Source organism: Ananas comosus, linkage group 20 (genome assembly GCF_001540865.1).
Source record: "Ananas comosus cultivar F153 linkage group 20, ASM154086v1, whole genome shotgun sequence".
NCBI lineage: Eukaryota > Viridiplantae > Streptophyta > Magnoliopsida > Poales > Bromeliaceae > Ananas > Ananas comosus.
Window position 1 is genome coordinate 3,396,614 of NC_033640.1, and position 21,443 is coordinate 3,418,056.

The window sequence follows — 21,443 nt, forward strand, 5'->3', positions numbered from 1 at the left end:
GAAAAGCAAGCTTCCGACGGGTTGCAATAAGATTCGAGCTAGGGGGTTGACTGTTTTGCACCGATGACTTCACTTTTAGACTGTGTGGATTGATGCGTTTCCGCGGCACCGATTTGTGTACGGCGGACTTGGGCATTAAAGAGCGATATTCTTTAAGAAGCACATCGGAGCACCGTATGCTTTGCATCGGGAGGCACAAGATGTACAAGGATTGAAAGTTGCTTTATTGGTAGCCCGGGTATGAAAAGGATGTGGTGCAGTTCGTTGCTAGATGTTTTAAATCTTGCCAACAGAGTGAAGCGGCTGCAGCAGCCGAGCTTCTGCGGGGAAGCTGCCAGCACCTTACCGGTTCAGTGTGGAAGTGGAAAAGGATCATGATGGAACTTCTGAGGGATTGCCTCGCTCACAGGCTCCTGGGCATGATTGCATTTGGGTGATCGTGGATACGAATTGCGCGAAATCGGGCACATTGTCATACTCTATCCGCCCCCCACCACTACTTGGGATGGTGATGAGACTCTGCACAGGTTTTTTTGACGAGATTGTGCCGATGCACGGGTACCTACTTCTATAGGTTCGGATCGATAGATACCCGTTTTGTATCCCACTTGGTTGGCGGAGTTACAGGACAACGTTTTGGGTACACACTTGGATTTCACCACTGCTTTCACCCCCAGAGTGACGGGCAGTCAGAGCGTACTGATTCAGACTTCTCAGGAGGACATGTTTCGCGTTGTGTGATTGACTTTCAGGGAGGATGGTGCAGCCTCATATCCGATGGCAGACGTTTGCTATGATAACAATAGCTTTATGAAGGCAAGCATCAAGATGGCACTGTAATCGAGGACTCTATGGACGAAGTGTAGATCGCACTTATTGGAGTGAAGTTGGTGAGAAGATTGGCTTTTGCCCTGTATGTGGCGTCCAGGAAGCAGAGGACAGGTTCGCAATTGCTCGGGAGCCGAATTGTTGACCGGCCAGAGTAGGCCAAGCAGGAGTTATGCTGACAGGCGGCGACGAGACTTGGAGTTTCAGATTGGAGATCACGTCTTCTTGAAAGTCTTGTCGACTCGAGGAATTAAATGATTTGGAATCCGGGGCAAGTTGAGCCCTCGATTTATTGGACCGTTTGAGGTTTTGGAGCGGGTAGGCCCGGTAGCGTATAGACTTGCTCTACCGCTGAACCTATCGGGTGTACACAACGTATTCCATGTATCGGTCCTTCAGAAGTACATCCACAACCCGGCTCACGTGTTGGATGCTACGCCTTTGGAGCTGAGGGATGATTTGAGCTTTGAAGAGCAACCCTTGAGGATTTTGGCTCGCGAGGTAAAAAGATTGCGGAACCGAGAAATTCCCTACGTGAAGGTGCTTTGGAGCAACCACGAAGAGCGCGAGGCAACTTGGGAACTGGAAAGCGCGCTGCGGGAGCGCTATCCTCATCTTTTTCAGATGGAGGCTTGAGGTATTTGTCATTTCGAGTTTCGCGGACGAAACTCCTTTTTAGGAGGGGTGAAGTAACACACTGGATCTCTGCAAATTGCGAGGTTCGAGTGCTTGGATGTATTTCGAGCTTTTCCACACTTGGTGGAGGGTTGTAGAATATTTTTCGACCTAAAAAGTTCGAAAACTGGAATTCTGGACAAGTCCTGAGAGTTTTTACTCTCGGGGACCGGTCCTTGGAAGGAAAGACCGGTCCCCCAGTGAGCAGTGTTGTGGCAGCCCTGAGGCAACCGGTCCCTGGCAGGCGAGACTGGTCCCCGAACTCATCTTCGCAGTGAGAGACCGGTCCCGCGCAGGGAGAGACCGGTTTTCGAACGTTGGTTTTTCGGGTTCACAGCGAGAGACCGGTCCCTGCTGGGGAGAGACCGGTCCCTCTGGGCGAAAACTACCCAGACTGGGCTGTTGTAATTTTGGATTTTTGGGGGACCTAGCTGGATTTTGTTACAATAGAGGGTCTATATGACCCATCCACTCTCTCCTCTCCTCATTTCTCTTCTNATAAGGCGTCTACAATAAAAGCGGAAGTAAAAGCAAGAAATATAACAAAAGAAAGGAACTACAGCTAATGATATCAGAGCAGTAAGATTCTATCTTCTATAACAGTAGTAAAAGAACAACTAAACCATAAAAGTAAACGTAAAGTAATACAATGCCTGTCTCAAAAGTACAAAAATGGTGGTCTCTAGTACACTGGTAAAACTCTCAACCTCTCTAAAAAAGAAACAAAGAGAGGTAGACCACCTATCAAACGATCCCTCGGCGAGGAAAGCTAGCCCGAGACGATACCCTTTCCGCGATCCCTAGCCTCTCCCGGCGTGGAAGGCTCTGAAAAGCATCGAGAAAAAGAGGGCGTGAGAACTATAATTTATAGTTCTCAGTGGGCAATTACTGACCTCAGCTCAATGCACCACTAGGCCCCAAAGAAAAGGGTAAGTAAAAAGAGGGCAATAATAATGAATAAACTGCATTTATGAAAGCATAATTAAAATGCTAAACTACTACACTGCAATTAACAGGATGTTAATATAATACACCTTTATTTTGTCATAACCAATATGTCTCTACATGGCCACAATTAAAAGTCACGGTTTACTTAATGAAGTTATGAAGATCATGCTTTATCATGGCAACAATGTATATATGAATGCAATAAGCAACCTCTCCTAGCATGCTACATGTATGTATGTATACTCAAATATCCCAAAACTATGCTAGAAGCAAGTCCAAGTAATCCAACTACCACTCTCTATCTAGTAGTGATTATAACACACTCGACATTGTGTCGATTTCAATTTCCAATTAAGAACCTACCAAAGGTAGTCCAGCTTGTGCCGCCTAAGTGCCTGTGGTAGCCCAACATTCCTACTCTTGGAATGTGTCTATCCCACTCGACCCCGCAGGCTTTTCAATACCGCACGAGCGAACATAGGTCGCGTAGGCTAACTCCGGAGTGCCGGCTTGTAGGGAGCGACCCTCACAAGCATGTGCGAATAAGCACAAATGGCAAGCAATCATGGTCCAAGTCTCAAGTATCCAATCCTCATGTCTCTAACATGGTATAGTCACTAGCATCCCGAAGATCTAGTTCTAAGTCACAATGTGAAGTTTCGACATTCATTACGCCTAGTGCCCCTTGATGACACTTAGACAAGTTAATGTTCAACATGTTTCCAATCCCTCAATGGCCCTATTTACTAGGTTCAACCATGTCCCGAGCTCAATGCCGCTTAATGACATTAGCCCTCTAAATCACATAATAACCAAGTTCGGTGCCTCTATATGGCAATTTTGTTATCTCTCATGTCTCAATTAAACTTAAGTTTGAATGCATGTATCAAGGCTCATTTACACAATAGAAACATGAAACCAAGTCTCATATAGAACGCTAATGCAACCCTATGTCTCTCAAGCAACTCTCTACTACATAGAGGTCCAAAATTTCATTACATGTAACATAGGCATTTTAAGCATTCTAAAAATCATAATAAATGCACGTAACATGAATTTGCATGCTTTTTCAATTAACGATACTCAAATCATCACAAATGAGATTTTCTCATTGTGTGGCTAGATCAAACCCACCGAACCGTCGCATGGTCCTTCGTTTCGCCGAACGGAGTTATCCACGAGTCTCAAAATACCCTAAAAGTATTGAGCGGAGAGATACACGGGCATTACGATCAAGTATAAGATCAAACATTAACCTAAAAGCAAAAAGGGCCAAAACTCACCTCAAGAAAAGAAATCTCTTCCAAAGCTCCAAAAGAGAGCTAGAACCCTTCCAATCTAGCCTAGAGGAAGGTTCTAATCCAACCAATCTAGCCTCAAAAGCCCTAGAATCAAAATACCCAAAATAAGCCCTAAATCTATAATCTAGGGTTCCATCTACCATAAGGCATCAAAACCAAAATCTAAAGGGAGAGAATAAGCTACCAACCTCTTAGAAGCTTCCAACAAGGTTCAAAGTCTCCAAGGTCCAAGAATCTCTCCTCCAACAAGCTCCAAACCCAAGCTCTAATAGTGGAAATGCCTCTAATAATCCAAAAAGAGCAAAAGAAGGGTTTAATCTCTTAAAAACCTGTAATATACCGAAAAATTCGGAAAATAAATATCGAACTTTAGTCAAATAGACCAAAGTGCGAGGATGGTACACTTCGGAAAGCCCGAAGGTGTTAAAATGACTAAAGGTGAGTTTCGGGAGGTTTTCGAGAGCTAAAATTGTGAAATTTGCATTCTGCAGGTTTTCAGCTCTCGGGGACCGGTCCCTGGTGGGAGAGACCGGTCCCCGAACGCGTATGAAATGAGATAGCCGAAAAATCGGCTAAGTCCTGAGAAATTAGCTCTCGGGAACCGGTCCCTACCCGAGAGACCGGTCCCCGAGAGACCGGTCCCACCAGGAGAGACCGGTTGCACTGCGCGCAGCAGCTCTGGCTGCGCTGGGACGACGTTCCGGAACCGGTCCCTGAAGGAGAGACCGGTCCCCGCCTGCGTGAACTGCCCAGTTCGGGCAGTGTATTAAAGTGAAAGTTAAGGGGTTTAGCTGCAATTTTGCAACCCATTGAGTATAGTATTGGGGTAAATGAGATATTTCTCTCATTCTCACCCTCTCACACTCTTCTCTCTCACTCTCTCTCTCTAGAAGACAAAGGAGAAGAAGAAGAAAGGAAGAAAAGAAGGAGAAGAAGGAAAAGAAGGTGAAGAAGAAGATCAAGGAGCAAAGGAGCTCCATCCTCTTCCTCTCTAGTGCAAGAAAAGGAAGCTTATAAGGTAAGCTTTGAACCCTAATGTGGTAAAACCCTAGAAATGGGTTTGGATGACCTAGAAATGGGTTTTAGTGAAATGTTTAGAGAGTTTTGAAGCTTTCTTTTGCTTCTTTAGAGATCAAAACCATGGTTGGGCTCAAGGTGAGCTTCAACCCACCTCTAATGGTGAAATCTAATCTAGGGTGTTGGAAAGCCTAAGAATGGTTCTAATGGACTATTTGGAGTATAGTGAAGCTACTTTTGCTTCCCAAAGAGATCAAACCCTAGGTTTTGATATACATTGGAGCTAGGGCACCCAAATTGGGGCTTTTGCTCATGAGGGTTTTTAAGTGTAATTGACCCTCCAAAAACCTAATTGGGGGTATTTCCGACGCGTTGGTGCGCTCGGATTAACGCTACGAAAAGTCAAAGTAAAGTTATGAGCAAAATGGCCTAATAAGGGTTCGTTTTGCCACAGGTAAGGAACGAAGCATCTAAAAATCCCAAGAAAATCGTCGGAGCACCTTTGAAAGCCTACGAGGTGGGTGGCGCTTCTCAAACTCATTGAACTTCTCTCTATGCCTAATGTGTCATTCATTTGAGCATGTGTAATATATATTGTTGCATGCATATTAGGGTAAAGTAATGATAAGAATGTGATGATAGCATGATTGTGAGTACAACTTGCTTATAATGATGGTAGAGAACCAAATAAATGTCAAAACCCTAAGTGTATGCATTAGAGAAAAGTGAGCACCCAAAGTGAGCAAAAGAACAGAGTGACACAATGACATAGATCGAGTGGCATTCGAAAATGTAAAGTTAAGAGACACTAAAGTTAGTGTGATGCCAAGAACTAATGTGATGTAAAGAATAATGAAAATGACAATGTGTAATGTTAAAGTAAAGTGGAGCAATAAGAATAAGAAATGTATGGACAAGAATGCTAGAGCTAGCTGAAGTAAAGAAATGTAAAGAATGTGATTGCATGAGTTTGCAACATAAAGCGATGTAAAGAACACTAGAGCTAGTGTAAAGTCAAGATTGAACTTATAAATCCTTTGAGTTAAGGATATGATCATACTTGCTATAAGTTCCGTGCTCGAGGGCGGTCGCTCCCCCTCGGGCGATGCGCTCAGGAGTTATGCATCACGGGTTGGAGTAAACCCGAAGGACGGTCCTAGCTGGTGAGTTTCTGCGATGATGGACTTAATGTGAAGCAAGTTAATGTGGCGAAACCTCCGGGTTAGCCTTGAGATTAAAGAACAAAGAGCAAAGAATAAAGAACAAAGTACAAAGTAAAGTCAAAGAACGAACGAGTTTGCATAATCTGCATATATTTAATGTTGAGCAATATTCGTTCAGGCATATAGCATCATGTTATAGATTGGTTATCTATATCCTGCTTGTCTTTTCTATTATGCTGAGTTAGTCTAGTGGAAGTCGGTGATGTTGAGGCCGAACCCACTGGGACTTTGTTGTAGTTCTCACCCCACTATTTCCACAGAGCGGGACCGATGCGAGCCGCGACGACCGAGGTAAAAGTATCACGAGGCCACCAAAGTTGGGGTACATTTTGTTAGTAGACACCCTTTTATCATCTTTTGTATTTGATGACTAGTAATGTAAAGAAAAGAATGTAATGTGTATTTTGAGGTAAATGGGATGTAAGAAAGAAATGATGAAATGAAATGTAAGGAATTCGAAAATGAACAAGATGAATGCAAGGTATATGATCAAAAGTGAATCATAGTACAAGTGAATGTTAGTTTCCCTTTTCTTTCACTAATGGCTATTGCTTACCCTCGTGTAAGCCGTTTATGTATGTTTCCGCTAGTGCTTTTCTCTATCGATGAAAATGTACATGTGATGAGCCTTGGGCGGATAGGGAAAACTCTGTCCGTTCGGCGTCTGTTTGACGTGCTCGGGTCGGGCCAAATTGGTATCGGTCCCGGGGCGTAACAAAACCGAAACAAAATCAAAGAAATCAAAGAGGAGAGTGTGGAGGGCTCCCTTACCTCTCCTCTTGCTGCTGGTGAGCACAGGGGAGTCCTCAAGGGCGTGGGTGTTGATATAAGCAGTCCACAATTGCAAAAACACCCCTGCAGTTCAAACTGCACGAAATCAGCCTCCTTGTACCGGTACACGGGCCCCTGTACCAGTACAAGCCCTACGAAACATCACAACCCGAGGCTCGGGTTGGGGGTTCAACGACTCTGTACCGGTACAAGCCCGGTGGCTGTATGTAGTATCTTGAACTTTGCAAAACTATAGAAGTTGGAAGTGGGGCTGAGGAGTGGCATGTAACCACAGGTCCTAATATTCGTAAAAGTGTTTTGGGTCAATTTTGAGAGCTATTAGACTTTTGGATGTAAGAAAGTGCGTCGTCGAAGCGACCCTGAAACTTATTATATTATAGTTTACTGAACTTCAACAGTTTGCACAGTTCGAGTGAGGAATGACATTTGGAACCTTCCCATATGTTCAAAAGGGTTCAAAGATGTTTACAAATTAGTTTGAGAGTGGTCGGAAAGCTAGAAGTGAGAAAGTGCATTGCAATTGCGAAATCTGCAATTTCTGTATTGGTGTACCGGTACAAGCCTAATGCTGTACCGGTACAGCAAGCAGCAGAGTCAGCTGCTGCGGGACAACAGGGTTGTTCTGGTCTTTTCACATCTTTTTCTCATCCTTATCTTCCCAGCTCGACCCCTGGACCTCTCTAGATGGTACTGGAGCTCAGAGAAGACCCCTTCACCTCCTCCACACTCTCTCTCTCTAGGGTTTTCTCTCTCTACAAAGAAATCGCCGATTTCGCTCGTGTTCGTCACAATGTTGGTTTTTCGGCACGTTGCGAGCGTTGCTGAACCTACGAGGATGTGTGAGGGAGTACTTTGGAAGGATTTTCGCAGCCCTAGACCCTCAAAGTGCTGTTTGTAGGCCTAATAAGGTAATCGACTCAGTCTCTTTGTTATTAACGCTCTATTAGTCGATTTAAGTATCGATTATGGATTTCTGCTTCCAACTAGGTTAGGCTGAGGTTTCAGCTGTTAGAAAGGAGTTGATTACCTGTGAGTTAACCTCCTTAGACCTGGGACATGTTACTTTTAAGCTGAATAGAGATGTTTAGCTATTTATGATACTAATTCGAGCTATATACAGGTGATTGGATCTAATTGACGCAGTTTGAACTCTTCCTTTCGCAGCAGGGTTGTGAATTAAATTGAGCTCATTTGGTGACTGTGGGAACTTGTTTAAAAGGTGTTCTAACTCAAGGTAAACAAGAATTTCAGTTAGGAAGCTGAAATTGCAAGAATTCGACTATAGAAGCCTGCATAAGAGTATTCTAATGCCGTTTTGACGTTGTTCGCAGCAGGAGTGTGATCGACTCTTGGAGTGATTTTAGCTGACCGGTGGAAGCTCTTGAAGACTCGACTTGAGGTATTAAACTGTTGAAGCAGGGGGATTCAAGCTATTACCTTGTACTAAATGTAATTTAGGCCGAAATCGGACATTTCGGTCGTCATTTTGACGCGGTGTTAATGTTTGTTTTCAGCAGGGTTGGAGCCTTGTGGAGCTGATTATTGCGGCTTCTTGTGACTATTTGGAGCTTAGTACTAGGTGGGTTTGACCTAACCAGAGCAAGTGAAGCTCCCCCTATGTTCTATATGTATGGAATTAATATAGTTGGGCGATATTGGCGCAATATGGTTGTTTGGTACTTCTTTGCCATAACCTTGAATAAGACCCTCTATGAAATAGAGAGAACTCATGCGTAATTGTACTTATGCTTATGTTTATGTTTGTCGGTAGTTAAGTTAAATAACTAATGGGCATGATAATTATGCTTTTGTAAAGTAGAGAACAATGATATTCTCGTGACTTTATCGATTATAAAGTAGAGAACAATGACATGCCACGTGACTATATAGAGAGTGTCATAATGGTGGAAACATTTTAATGCCATATATTAACTAGCCTTACTCTCACATGTTTGTTAATCTAGTGGATGCTAGTTGTTGTCAATATTGGTTATATTGAAATTCCGATCAAAGGATCGAGAGTGAGAATACTGTGATAGTTAAGACATGTCGGAATATGGACCTTGCTTGCTTGCCATCGTGCCCATTCGCACTTGCTTGTGAGGGTAGCTCCCTACAAGCCGGCACTCCGGAGTTGGCCTACGCGACAGTTGCTCGCCCGTGCGGGATTGGGTGCCGAAGTGGATTGCCGTGGGGAGTGTACACTACCACGGGGCCATTAGGCGCGGCGCAAGCTGAATTACCCTGGGAAGATCTCTATGAATGAAAGGAAAGTGTTAAAGGAAATGGAACAGTAATGAATGATTATCAGTTACAGTGTACCATAGTTACTTACACATTCATACTTATGATCATGCTTATCATAGTTGCTATGCTTTTATTATTCACTCGATTCATTACTGTTGAGATTATGATTACACATTGCTTTCGTACTCATTACCTGTTGGCATTGCATAGTTGTATATCATGCAATTACTGCTTTTACTTTCATCCAGTACATCATGAGCCTAGTGGTGTAATTCGCCGAGGCTGGCGGCTTACCCACTGGGAACTATTGTTTATAGTTCTCACGCCCTTTTTGTTGTTAATTTTACAGAGCCATCTACAGAAGAGGCTAGGGATCGTGGCAAGGGAGTCGCGTCTAGCTAGACATTGCTAGGAGCGTGCTAGTCGATCACCTTGCTACTCGGGCTACGGCCGAGGGTAATGTCCATTGTATAGAGTGACTACCATTGTACAGATGTTTTGTGTACCCTGTGCTGTATATGAGTTGTAGATCCAGATATTATAGTTCCTACTTCTTCTCTTTTTGCTGAGATTTTGGATTGTATACTCTTTGTTCTTTTACTGATAGTATATCGACTTATACATTGCTCTGATATCAGGATAGGACTCTCTCTCTTTTATTTCCTATCGACTTGCTTTCTTCGTAGACGCCTTGTATACTGCAGGTGTATGGCGGGTCTGTGCACGTACCGGATATGCTTCCGCTGGTACCCGGGCGTGACACTGTACCGGTACAACCATCAACCCTGTACCGGAACAACCATCAGCTTGTACCGGTACACAGCCCTGAAAACAGCAATCCGAGAGCAGCCTAAGTCGAACTTTTTGGTGACCTTAGGGCTACTTTAACTACCTCAAGTCTTGGGATACGAGCCATGGGTCGGAACTCTGTCAACGACCTACCAGAAAATCTGGAAATGCTCAGAATATAACTCAGACACTCGAACCTCACAATTTGCAAAGGTCCAGTGTGTTACACAAGGCTAACGTGGTGGCGGATGCGCTAAGTAGGAAATCAACGAAAAATTTAGCGATGCATGTTGTTACTCAACCGCGGTTGATCGAGTAACCGCGGTTGATCGAGTAGATGAAACGGTTGGAGTTGGAGGTAGTGACTCCTGACACACCTTTGAGATTGATGACGTTGGTAGTTCAACCTACACTCTTGGATAGAGTTAAAAAGAAGCAAGCTTCCGATGTGGAGCTGCAAAGGATTAAAGGTAAAATGGTTGATGGTTGCACCGGCGACTTCCTTGTGGATGACAAAGGATTGATACGTTTCCGTGGACGGATTTGTATACCGGCGGATTCGGGAATTAAAGAGGATGTCCTTCAAGAAGCGCACCGAGCGCCCTATGCTATTCATCCAGGAGGCACCAAGATGTACAAGGACTTGAAGTTGCTTTATTGGTGGCTCGGGATGAAAAAGGACGTTGGCGAGTTTGTAGCTCGTTGTCTAACTTGCCAGCAAGTAAAGGCTGAGCATCGATTACCCGCGGGAAAACTTCAGAGTTTGCCGATTTTCGTGTGGAAGTGGGAGAAGATCACCATGGATTTCGTGACTGGATTGCCTCGCTCTCAGGCCGGGCATGATGCTATATGGGTGATCGTGGATAGGTTGTCGAAGTCCGCGCACTTCATACCTATTCATACTACTTAGATCGGAGAGAAGCTCGCACAAGTGTACCTTGATGAGATTGTGCGACTTCACGGAGTGCCTATTTCGATCATATCGGATCGAGACACTCGATTTGTGTCTCATTTTTGGAAGAGTCTGCAGGACGCCTTGGACACTCGATTGGACTTTAGCATTGCTTTCCACCCTCAGAGTGATGGGCAGTCGGAGCGCACCATTCAGACTTTAGAGGATATGCTCCGAGCATTTGTGATAGACTTTCAGGGAGGATGGTCGCAGCATCTACCGATAGCGGAGTTTGCTTGTAACAACAGTTATCAAGCAAGCATCAAGATGGCGTCCTTCGAAGCACTTTATGGACGGAAGTGTAGATCGCCACTTCAATGGAGTGAAGTTGGCGAGAGATTGGCATTGGGCCCTGATGTGCTCCAGGAAACTGAGGACAAGGTTTGAATTGCTCGGGAGCGACTTTTGACGGCGCAGAGTAGACAGAGGAGCTACGCCGACCGACGACGGCAAGACTTGGAGTTCCAAGTTGAAGACCATATTTTCTTGAAGGTCTCGCCGACTAGAGGGATCAAGAGATTCCGGATTCGGGGTAAGTTGAGCCCCCGTTTTATTGGACCATTTGAGATTTTGGAGCGTGTAGGCCCGGTGGCGTATCGACTTGCTCTACCACCGAACCTATCGGGCGTGCACAACGTCTTTCATGTATCGGTCCTTCGGAAGTACATCCACGACCCGGCTCATGTGTTGGATGCTACACCTTTGGAGTTGTGGGACGACTTGAGCTTCGAGGAGCAACCAGTGAGGATTTTGGCTCGCGAGGTGCGAAAACTGCAGATCGGGATATTCCGTATGTAAAGGTTCTTTGGAGCAACCACGGGGAGCGGGAGGCCACGTGGGAGCTAGAGAGCGCGCTGCGGGAGCGCTATCCCCATTTTTTTCAGATGGATTCTTGAGGTATGTGTTTGCTTTCGAGTTTCGCGGACGAAACTTCTTTTTAGGGGGGGTGAATGTAGCACATTGGACCTTTGCAAATTGCGAGGTTCGAGTGTTTGATATGGATTTCAAACTTTTCCACACTTAGTGGAAGGTCGTAGATGGTATTCCGACCTAAAAGTTCGATCTCTGGAGTTTTGATTTTGTCCTGAGAGTTTTCACTCTCGGAGACCGGTCCCTGAAAGGAGAGATCGGTCCCCTCAGAACAGTGTTGCGGCCAGCTTGAGGCAACCGGTCCCTGGCGGAGAGAGACCGGTTCCCGAACGTTGGATTTTCGGGGCAGGCTGAGAGACCGGTCCCATGTCGGGGAGACCGATCCCTTAGTCCGAAAACTGCCCTGTCCGGGCAGTGCACAGTGTTGATTGTTGAGGGGCTTATCAGGATTTTGTTACATTAGAAGGCCTTTAGAGCCTTTCTCCTCTCTCTTTCTCTCATTTTCTCCCCTTCATACCTACCCTAGAGAGAGAAAGAGAAGGAGAAAAATGAGAAATAGGAGAAGGAGAGGAGAGGAGCTTGCTTGGAGGCTTTAGAGCATCATCTTCTTCCTCATTTCTCACCTCGGTGGCTTGGAGCTTGCGGTTGAAGCTTTGTGGAGGATCAAACTCCAACCCTACTTGGTTTAGAGCTTGGATTGGAGCTTCTCTTGAGGTTGGTAGCTTGTATTTTCCATTTAATACAAGTTTTTATAGATTTTACCATATGAAACCCTAGATTTTGGGATTTAGGGTTTATTTTGGGGATTTTTTATTTGAGAGCTTTGAAACCTAATTGATGGGTTTAGAACCTTCATTTAGGTTGGATTTGAAGAATTCTAACTCCCATTTGGAGCTTGAGAGAGGATTTCTTCACCTAGGTGAGTTTTCTCCACCTTAGCCTATGTTGCTTATTGTTTGAGCTTAGGGTTGATCGTAAGATTTGTTTGACCCTTGTTCCTACATCTTTAGGGTGCTAGGATTCTAGTCGACACCTTTGTCAGAGCTTACGAAGGGTTTCGGAATTTTCGGTGCGTTTGACTTCATGAAAACGGGGCGAAATGGTCCCTAAGTATTTTATACTTGTCGTAACATCAATTTGATTGCATATTCATGTTAAATGGGACTTATGTGAATTTTAGAATACTTAAAATGCATGCCTTATGTATCATAAAATTTTACTCTATATAGTAGGGCCTTCTGGACATTTTTGCATGCATATATCCTTATCTCCAAAAAGTGCGGGGTGATGTTGAGAGCGGGCGCACCGGTGATTTCGGCGTAGGGTCTGATGGTGCACCTTATAGTGTACATCCGAGCGGCACTAAAATATATAAAGACTTAAAAGTGCATTATTGGTGACCGGGGATAGAGAAGGATGTTGGAGAATTTGTGGCACAGTGTTTGACATGCCAATAAGTTAAAGCGAAGCGCCAATTTTCGGCGGGAAAGCTTCAAAGTTTATCCATACCCGTTTGGAAGTGGGAAGATATAGCAATGGACTTTGTGACCGGTTTACGCCGATCTCAGGCCGGACATGATGCTATTTGGGTGGTAGTGGATCGTTTGACGAAATCGGCTCATTTCTTACCGATCCATAACACTTGGTCCGGAGACAAGCTGGCGCAGGTTTATCTCGATAGGGTTGTGAGACTGCATGGGGTTCCGACGTCCATAGTATCGGATCGAGACCCCCGGTTCACATCCCACTTTTGGAAAAGTTTGCAAGAGGCGTTGGGCACACGGCTCGATTTTAGCACGGCATTTCATCCTCAAAGTGATGGTCAATCGGAGAGAACGATACAAATCCTTAAGGACATACTTGGAGAGTGTGTACTTGATTACAAGGGTGGATGGCACGATTATTTGCCGATGGCGGAGTTCGCATTTAATATTAACTATCAAGAAAGTAATGCGATGGCGCCATTAATTCGAGGCTTTTTATGGAAGGAAGTGTCGCTCCCCTATTCATTGGAGCGAGGTGGGTGAAAGAGTTACCCTTGGTTCGGATGTGTTGCGGGAGGCAAAAGAGAAAGTTTGCTTTGCCCGCCAACGGCTTGCGACAGCACAAACCTAACAGCAAAGTTATGCCAATAAGTGTAAGAAAGTGAATTCTCGAAATCTGAGGATTGTACTTCATCCAGTATCGACTAATTGTCGAGAAAATACCCTTTGTGGGAGTTAAGAAAGTCCACAACGCAAAAAGTGCTTTGGAGTTGAGTCCACGAGAGCGAATGATGCAAACTGCATCATGGGGCTGATGTTGCTCTCGGGAACCGGTCTCTGGAGGTGAGAGACCGGTTCCCTTGGCTGGGTGTTGCGGGGTTGCTTGATGCAACCGGTCCCTGGCAGAGAGGGACCGGTTCCCGAATGTTGCCTCAGCGAGAAATGCCAAAAACTAGCTAAGTCCTGAAAATCAAGCTCTCGGGGACCGGTCTCTCAGGTAAGGACCGATCTCCCGAGGACCGGTCTCCCGGGGAGAGACCGGTTCCCGAATGCGTGCGCCCGAGGGAAGCTCTCGAGGCCGGTCCCAAGTCGGGGGGACCGGTCCCTCCGTGCGAAAACTGCCCAGTAAGGGCTGTGCAACGGATGGAAAGTTGAGGGGTTTTTATGCAAAATGGCCTTTATTAGAGTGGGCTGAGCCCTCTCTCTCCCTCACACTCTCTCATTCTCTCTCTTTCTCACACTCTCTCTTGCTCCCTCTCTCTCTCTCTAGAAAAGAAAGAACAAAAGAGAAGGAGAAGAAGAAAGAGAAGAAGAAGAATGAGGAGAACAAGATAGAGAAGGCTTGGAGCATCTTCCTCTCTTTCTCTCTTCTCCATTGGTGTAGCTCAAGAGGTAAGCTACAAACCCTAGCTTGTAAAACTTGGGTTTTTGGGTTTTTATGCTTTGGAATGGGTCAAATGAACCCTAAGCTAGCTTCTAAATAGATCAATCCCAAGAATCTGGGGTAAATATGGGGTGGTTTGCTATAGGTGCAAACCTAGGGCTCCAAATTGGGGCTTTTGTGAAAGTATGAGATTGATCTCATTTGAAGCCTTGGAAACCCTATTGGTAGGTCACAAAACGTGGGGGCGAAGTCGGTTTTAGCCTTCGGCGAGCCGGCGTGAAGTTCTCGGCAAAATAGGGCCGGGATAGCTTGGATTTGGGCGAGGAAGGCTAAAGCCTTTTCATAAAATTCGCCGAGGAGCGTTTCCGAAGCCTTTACATCGATAAAAGGTAGGGGGTGCCATCCCGAAGCTTTCGGACTCCTTTCTATGTCTTAGATTGCATTTGATCTCATCTCTTCATGTTGCATTGTAGGATTGAATAGTAGCTCCATTCCTTATGCTTTCTAAATGATAACCTAGTGTACTTGGAACGTTTGGTAACTTAGATAGGTGAGGATTGGGTCGGAACGTGGATCCTATGATGCTAAAGATAGAGATGAACCCGATGGGAGTGTTGATGACATAGAAAGTAGTGTTATCGTCAAAGAACAAACGAGTGGCATCCAAATGTTAAATGATAACGAGTGGCATTAATGTAGTGTATATGACACTAGAGGTTTGAGAACCTAGGGATAGGTGGATCCCTAAGAAAATGCCTTGTGGACAAGAACTTAGTAAACCTAAGTAGCCTAACATGGAGAGGTTGTTGATGAGTCGATTAAGACATTGACCCTAGTGATAGGGCATCCTCACTTGGAGAGGACCTGATTGGGTATGACTCTAGTTGATAGCATCCTCACTTGGAGAGGATTGGATTTGGTTTTTGACCCTAGTGATAGTGTATCCTCACTCGGAGATGATAGATCTAGCTCACAGTCTGCGTTTGGGATGGTATAGCCATCCAATCCCCACATGGAGGGGATGGTCGTCGAGTACTCCGGAGTGTCGCGACTAGGACCACTTGGAGGTCCGGACCACATGGAGGTCCGCAGACGGTCCCGGGCTTGGGTGCACTTGGAGCTCCCTCCCCACTTTGGGATTGAAAGGTGAGTTATGGGCGAGCCCTAGGGCCTCGCCGCAGATTGGGTAAATGAAAGGTTAAAGGTTTAAAAATGTCATTGAACGTTACTATTCGAACATGGATCGAATTTGTTAGCATGGTAGCAAACCTTTATTATATGATGCATGCATTCATATTCATGATTATGGGCATAGTAGCATAGTTTTTCCTACTATCGCATTTACTGCTTTCAGATACATATCTATCTATCTATCTGTTGTTACTTGTGCCCACTTGGACCTAGTGGGGAGATCGGCAGAGTCGGTGGCCGAGCCCACTGGGAACTATGGAAGATAGTTCTCACCCCACTCTATTTCTAGTAGTAGGTTCAGGGCTGCAGAGAGAGGACCGCGGCAAGGGCACCGCGCCCGACCAGTGAGACCGTGGTAGTTAGTAGCTTTCCTTTTTGCATTAGTTCACCTATGTATTGAGAGAGATCCATTGTAGGTGAGGATTTGGGAGAGCTATGTATTTTGGATGAAAAATGTAATCATTTAAAGAAAATGATGTAAATAAGAATGATGAAACTATTGTAATAGTTAGTAAGGTACTCTCTTTATTTCACATGCTTTATCTTGTGGATTACTTGCTCTTTGTCTTGTCGGCACTGTTTGTGCCCTTATGAATGTGTATGTTTAGAATTTAATTTCTTGGGTAAATTCTTGTACACATTCTTATTGTTGAGCCTTGGGCGGACAGGGGAGGTGCTGTCCGTTTGGCGGTCCGCCGCCGCTGCCGAATCGTGCCAAATTGGTAGTGGTTTCGGGGTGGGGCGTGACAATAAGTGTCGGAAAGATCTTGAGTTCGTGGTTGGAGACCGCATTTTCTTAAAGGTGTCACCCATGCGTGGTGCGAAGGGGTTTGGGGTCCGGAGGAAGCTTAGTCCCCGATACATTGGACCATATGAGATTTTGGAGCACATGGGTGTGGTGGCGTATAGAGTTGCCTTACCACCAAAGATTGCGGGAATTCACAATATGTTTCACGTGTCTCATCTCCGCAAGTGTGCCCATAATTCCTCTCATGTCTTAGAGTATGAACCGGTAGAGTTGCGCGAGGATATGACCTATGAGGAGTATCCGGTGTGCATTCTTGCTCGAGAGGCGAGGAAATTACAGAATCATACAATTCCGTATGTCAAAGTTTAGCGGAGCAATAATACGGAGCGTGAAGTCACTTAGGAACTCGAGGAGGCAATGCGAAAGACCTATCCTTATCTATTCGAGTAGATGAGCTAAGGTATGGAATCGAGTTTCGCGGACGAAACTTTTTTTAAGGGGTGGAGAATGTAATATACCGAAACTTTAGTAGGTTGTACCGAACTTCAACAACTCTGAGAATGCCATGTTCACTAATGCCATTACACATAAGTGTTCCATTCTCATTCACTAGCATTCTTTATGCTCACTAATACCACAAGGTGCTATTTTACTCACTTGTCACAATGTCACCATGTTCTTTACCACAACTAGGTGCATATCTGTAAGGAAGTAAATTCTCGAAATGCGAGAGTTTGACTTCATTTAAAATCGACCAAGGGTCGTGTTGGCATGCTTCGGAAAGGACGAAAGCATCAAAGAGGCAAAAAGTGCGTTATAGTTGGTCTCGAGAGCAAATGGTGCAAATCTGCACAAATTGCAGATTTTGCTCTCGGGGACCGGTCCCTGGTGAGAGGGATCGGTCCCCATAAGCAGAGAGTGCGGCAGAGAGGCTCTGTGCGCTAATGTTGCTCTCAGGGACCGGTCTCTGGCGGGAGGGACCGGTCCCCGTATGCGTGAAGGGCTGACCTGAGAGCTCTGTGCGAGAGGCTGCTCTCGGGGACCGGTCCTCCGGTAGAGGGACCGGTCCCCACACCCGAAAACTGCCCAGTCTGGGCAGCGCAAGAGAAGCAAAATGGAGGGGGCTATTAGGATATTGTTACAAGTGAGAGGCTAAAAGAGGGATTTCCTTCTCTTCTCTCTCACTCTCCCTCACACATACATACTTTCTCTCTCTAGAAGGAAAAGGAAGAAAAGAAGAAGAGGAAGGAGAAGAAGGAAAGGAAGGAAAAGAAGAAGAGGAGGACCACCATCATCTTCTCCATCTCTTCCCTAGCTTGTAGAGGTAAGCTATGAACCTCTCTCATGGTAAATGGCTTAGGGTTTGCCTTAACCTCTCGGAACTCAATTAATTGGACTCTAGTGGACCCCTAGAGGTAGTTGATCTCCTTGATTGCAAGAATAAATGCTTGATTGAAGCTATTGCAATATTGGGGATTCTAGGGCATCCAAAAGAGGGCTTTTGCTTGTGAGGGGTTTTGATCTAAATTGACCTCTCTCTAACCTAATTGTTAGGTCTACGAACGCGTTCGTGCACTCGGTTTGACTATTCGTTAAGGCTACGAAGAGATATTGGTGAAAAACTCGTTTTTGGCTTCATTTTCGCCTGGAACGCCGAGGAAGCATCTAGAAATCACGAAATCGGAACCCTAGCCTTTTGGTAGCATAAGAAGGTGGGGGGTGTCCATCCCGAAGCAACCGGGTTTCCTTTTATGTCTAAGTTCTACATATTGACATTATGCATTATATGATTAGTAGATAGTTGCAATTCTAATTCCTTGCATGCTTTCTTAGTAGTGTAGCATTGTAGGCTTGACACATGGACTAGGGATGCATGAGGATTGGTCTTGTGACATGGAATCCTATAGTGGCATAAAGAGATGAATTTGGACATGTAATAGCCTAGAAGAGTGGCATTTGGGTTAGTGTAGTAGAAACACTAAACATGAACGAGTGGCATGTCAACTAGTAGAAAACCTTTACTACAATGATTGAACGAGTGGCATCAAATCTAGAGTAGTAAACATAACATGATTCTAGGGATAGTAGAGTTTCCGAGTAATGAATTATGCATTATGAACTGTGCAGCAGAGGCGCACTATGGCCCTTGTAGATAGGGTATCCTCTTGTGAGGATTGGATCATACTCACTAGTCTGTTTTAAACTTGAGGTAGTCGCTCCACTCAAGTAGTGGTCTCCGGAGTACTTCACGACAGTGGCAGATGTAGTTGTCCCGCAGACGGTCTCGGTATGCGAGTGCAGATTCTCCTCACCTATGAGATTTGAGAGTGAGTCGAGGGCGTAACCTTCGGGTTAGCCAAGCAGATTGGACAAAGAACATGAATGATATAGAAGATTTGCATTCATACTTGAGTAGACATAGTGTATGTTGGTAGATTGCATAACTGTGTTGCATATATATTGTACTAGTATAATAGTAGAATTATTGCAAAATGGACATTGCATGCATTGCTTATCATTGAAGGCATGGTAGAATATAGTTGCAGTTTATTTCTACCTATCCATCTATCTATTTATCTTTGCTTGTTTAGACCTAGTGGAAAAATCGGCGGAGTCAGCGGTCAAACCCACTGAGAACTATATTTATATAGTTCTCACCCCACTTTGTTGTAGGGCCGAGTACGAGTTCGCCGGGCGAGGACCGCGGCAAGGGCATAGCGCCTTAGGTAGTTTGTAGCTTCCTATCTGCATTAGAGTACCCTCGTGTACTAGATGATGATGATATATATTTGGATAAATAGTATGGAGCTACTTACGCATTTTGGAGGTGAACTTGTATTACATTTTGGGAGATGGAAATGTAATTAAAAGAATTAATGTTGAATGGTTGTAATAGCTAGAATATCTCTCTTTATTCACTTGTTGTACACTTGTGGTTCTTGCTCTTACTTGTTAGCACTTGTAGTGCTCTTGTTGATCGTGTATGTAATGAATTTCTTTTCTTGGGCAAATTCTTGTACATGATTTCGTTGCTTAGCCTTGGGCGGACAGGGGAGGTGTTGTCCGTTCGGCGTCTGTTCGACGCGCCCGAACCGGACCAAATTGGTAGCGGTTTCGGGGCGTGACAATATCTCAATTCATACATATATAGGGTTCACAAGCATATAGGTTCATAAGCATAATATACATGTCTCATAACCAACTCATATACATCTTTATACTCAAAAGCATGCAAGATATATCACCATATTGCCATTTAGCCATTTAAACCCCACAATGCATGAATCCTACGTATACATACATGCTCAAAAGGTGACATTTAGACATAAAAAGAGATTCGATGATTTCGAATAGCACCACCCACCTCGTAGGGTCGCTAAGGTGCTAGGATCCAAATCTGGTGATTTATAAGCGCCTATTCCCCTCGACCATGGCAAACAAAGCTGAAATGGGGTTTTTCCTCGATTTCCTTGCATAGACTCGTCGGAACTTCGATCCGAGTCTCCCAACGCGTCAGCTTACTCGCCAATTAGGGCTACAAGAGATCAAACCCTAGTTAGATCTCATATCTACCAAAACCCTAATTTGACCCCTAGGGTTTCCAACAATCCACATAAACCTATTAATTCATGGAGATTTACACATGAATCTACCATACAAGCTTCTAGATACCATAACTAGAAGAAATTAGCATAAACCCTAGCTTAATACAACAAGAACTCACCTTGAGCTCAACTCTTCTCTTCAAAACTTTGCATAAGAGCTTGCACAAGAGCTTGCTTCTCCCCCAAGCTAGCCTTCTTCTCCACCAAACCCTCTCACACACCCTAGAGAGAGAAAGAGAAAGAGAGAGAGAGGAAACTTAGAGAGAGAAAGAGAAAGCTTTTCTCTTTGTTCACAAAAGAGAAATGAAGAGGTGGAAGGGTGTAGAACCTTCAAATAGCATCTCTCTGCAACAATTGCATATAGGCCCCTCTCCAATTCATTGTACAGGACTTACCCACGAAATTGCGGGTACGGGGTCCGGACCCTACACAGTGTCCAGACCCTAAGAGCAATTTCAGCTTGTTTCAAGCTGAAAATTCCCAGCTTGCTCTCCAAGGTCCAAACCACTCACAATACACTCCGACACGCTCGAAATGATCAACGGACCTCTCTAACTTGTCCCACTCCGCACTTCGGTCAATTTGTCTAAAGTTCAGAACAACCTACCGAAGTTTCGGTATATTACAACATATGACAACTTTTGGTTGTGCTGTAAATGTATAAGTGATGTATAAATGCCATATGCTGGAGGATATGAAATGTATATCATGTGATGTATAAATAAAAAAAAGAATGAATGTAAATTCTATTATGCTTGTATATGGTTAAAAGTAATCATGATACTTGTATGTAGTAGTTGTAGAACTTTCGCTTTTGATGTTGTTTGCCCTCGTGCAAGTCATGTATATGTATGTTTTCGCTGTGTAAAATTTATATACATGTTGATATTGTGTTGAGCCTTGGGCGGACAGGGGAGGTGTTGTCCATTCGACGTCTGTTGACATGCACGAACCGACCAAATAGACGGGCTCGGGGCGTGACATTGGGTCATCAGATGCAGACAGTCACCGTCTCCTGCTGGATCATATTCAACATCAAGCCAATGGGTGTCACGATCTCCATCTCCTACTGATGCTGGAGTTATGTTCGCCGCCCCTTCGACATTTCCTTTTTTGATGTTTGACTCGCTTCCGCCACTAATTTCTCGAGTGTACTTTAGATCTGTCTATTCTCATCGTCATGGCGCGTCATCATCGCAGCCCGGCCCAGCATCTACACCGGCCATTGTCGAGGGTGATTGACCTGAGCCAACGGAGACTCAGGCTGTAAGGAAGTGAATTCTCGAAATACGAGAGTTAGACTTCATTTAAAATCGACCAAGGGTCGTGTTTGTATGCTTCAGAAAGGCCGAAAGCGTCAAAGAGGCACAAAGTACATTATAGTTGGTC

General features: G+C 44.8%; 1 protein-coding gene and 1 long non-coding RNA gene across 2 annotated transcripts; both read left to right on the forward strand.

Annotated features, from left to right (window-relative positions):
* Positions 7,989-9,411, forward strand: LOC109726062. The gene is made up of 4 exons (XR_002220413.1): positions 7,989-8,018; positions 8,116-8,183; positions 8,302-8,363; positions 9,381-9,411. It is a non-coding gene; the product is annotated as an uncharacterized LOC109726062 (long non-coding RNA).
* LOC109726058 lies at positions 16,513-16,818 on the forward strand. The gene has a single exon (XM_020255489.1). The coding sequence runs from the start codon at positions 16,513-16,515 to the stop codon at positions 16,816-16,818; it is 306 nt and encodes a 101-aa protein (XP_020111078.1).